The following is a 1,568-nucleotide window of genomic DNA, read 5'->3' as shown; positions in this document are numbered from 1 at the left end:
TATATATATATATTTATTTATTTTTATATATACACACACACACACACACACACACATACATACACATATGTGTGTGTGTGTACAGTTATAATAACCAGCAGACATCATTTCAAGACCATATAATATTTGACTGGTTACTACCATCACTTAAAACATAAAACACAATGATATGCTTTCATACAAAAAACATTTTACTGTGATGATATAGACTAATGATTTGAAGTTTTTGTTGAATGCAAGTCAATATTACAGTCAATTTTTTATATTCTTATATATTTCTGATATTTATATGCGAGGGGATACTGTACAAAAATTATATATTTTATTATCAAATTCAAAAAGATAAGTTAGTGCAGCAAAATACCTCTGAATATATTATGCTTATTAGACTTCTGGTAATACTACTCTGTGCATTTGTTTCAAGTGAACAAAATGAAAATACACAAAGATTTTACAGTTCTAGAGCAAGAAGCTCAACTACAGTGGCAAGCTGCACTAACTGTGGAACAACCACAACTGAGACAACTACTTCAAAGCCAAAAAGCCATGCTGATCTGCGAATGTTTCATCAAATGGTAGAATATTATTTGCTGTCCAATCTCGATTCTGAAGTAAGTCCAACTTGGAGTAACCACACTTCAGCACCAGATTATATGATCCGTTTATACCAGTATATGACATCAAAGAAACAAAAGAATATTCATTGGAAGTCATCACCTCGTGAAGCTATTCGTGGATATTACATCATTGATGGTATGTAATTCTTAAATTATTTTCTAATATTGAATCTGGGAGTCATTGTAATTTTGTGTTTATATCAAATATTGGGAATCTTTTGCTTTAGGCACATAAAGTGGCCAACTATTATTGCTTCTCATTTGGGCACAATTTACATGGGGATGCAGTTAGTTCATCACATCAACCCCAGTACTTGACATTATAGATCCCTGCAGAGACAAAAGGTAAAGATGACCTCCATATAATTTGAACTCAGAAAGTAAAGACCTGGAACAAACACAGCAAGCATTTTCCTGAGGCTCCAATGAGCTTGCCAATATTCTAAATCGGTTTTGCTCAATAATTTTTTAACCTATAGACCCTTTTGATTCCTATTTCCCTCAACTGGACCCTCATATCAATTTGATGCTTAAAAAATCCTGTTATATTTTTATAGTAAAATATTATTAAGAATTCTATTAAAAAATTGTTTTAACATTTTGTGTATTGTAGAAATATAACATATAACGACTTCCCAAGCTAGAACTCTCTTCACATTGATTCACCATTCATAAAGAGCTTCTGTACAATTGTTCTCTCAAATAAGTTATTGCAGGTAAATTTTAACGACAAAGTCTTATATGGACCTTCAAGGGACATATGGACACCAGTTACAAACCACTGTTCTAAATAATTTATTTAAGTTTAATGATTTTAACATATAAAACAAGTTACATATTAATTATTCTATGTAATTATTATCTTTCACTTTCTGGATCTAACCCCATCCCCACCTCCCAAAAAACAAAACAAAAAGACAAAACACATTCTGAATTTACTGGTACAGATAA

The 1,568-nt window shown here is 31.2% G+C and overlaps 1 protein-coding gene across 1 annotated transcript in view; it reads left to right on the top strand.

Moving 5' to 3' along the window:
* The first annotated feature begins 244 nt into the window (after window positions 1-244).
* The window catches only part of LOC106877247 (bone morphogenetic protein 2-A), a 13,274-nt gene continuing 11,950 nt past the window's right edge, over window positions 245-1,568 (top strand). Inside the window, exon 1 of the mRNA XM_014926108.2 lies at window positions 245-753. Coding sequence (XP_014781594.1) covers window positions 378-753 — 376 coding nt within the window. The 5' untranslated portion in view covers window positions 245-377. The remainder of the gene's footprint in view (window positions 754-1,568) is intronic.

The sequence above is a fragment of the Octopus bimaculoides genome, chromosome 9 (assembly GCF_001194135.2).
Source record: "Octopus bimaculoides isolate UCB-OBI-ISO-001 chromosome 9, ASM119413v2, whole genome shotgun sequence".
In the NCBI taxonomy this organism is placed as follows: domain Eukaryota; kingdom Metazoa; phylum Mollusca; class Cephalopoda; order Octopoda; family Octopodidae; genus Octopus; species Octopus bimaculoides.
This window is presented reverse-complemented; position numbering and strand designations above follow the sequence as displayed.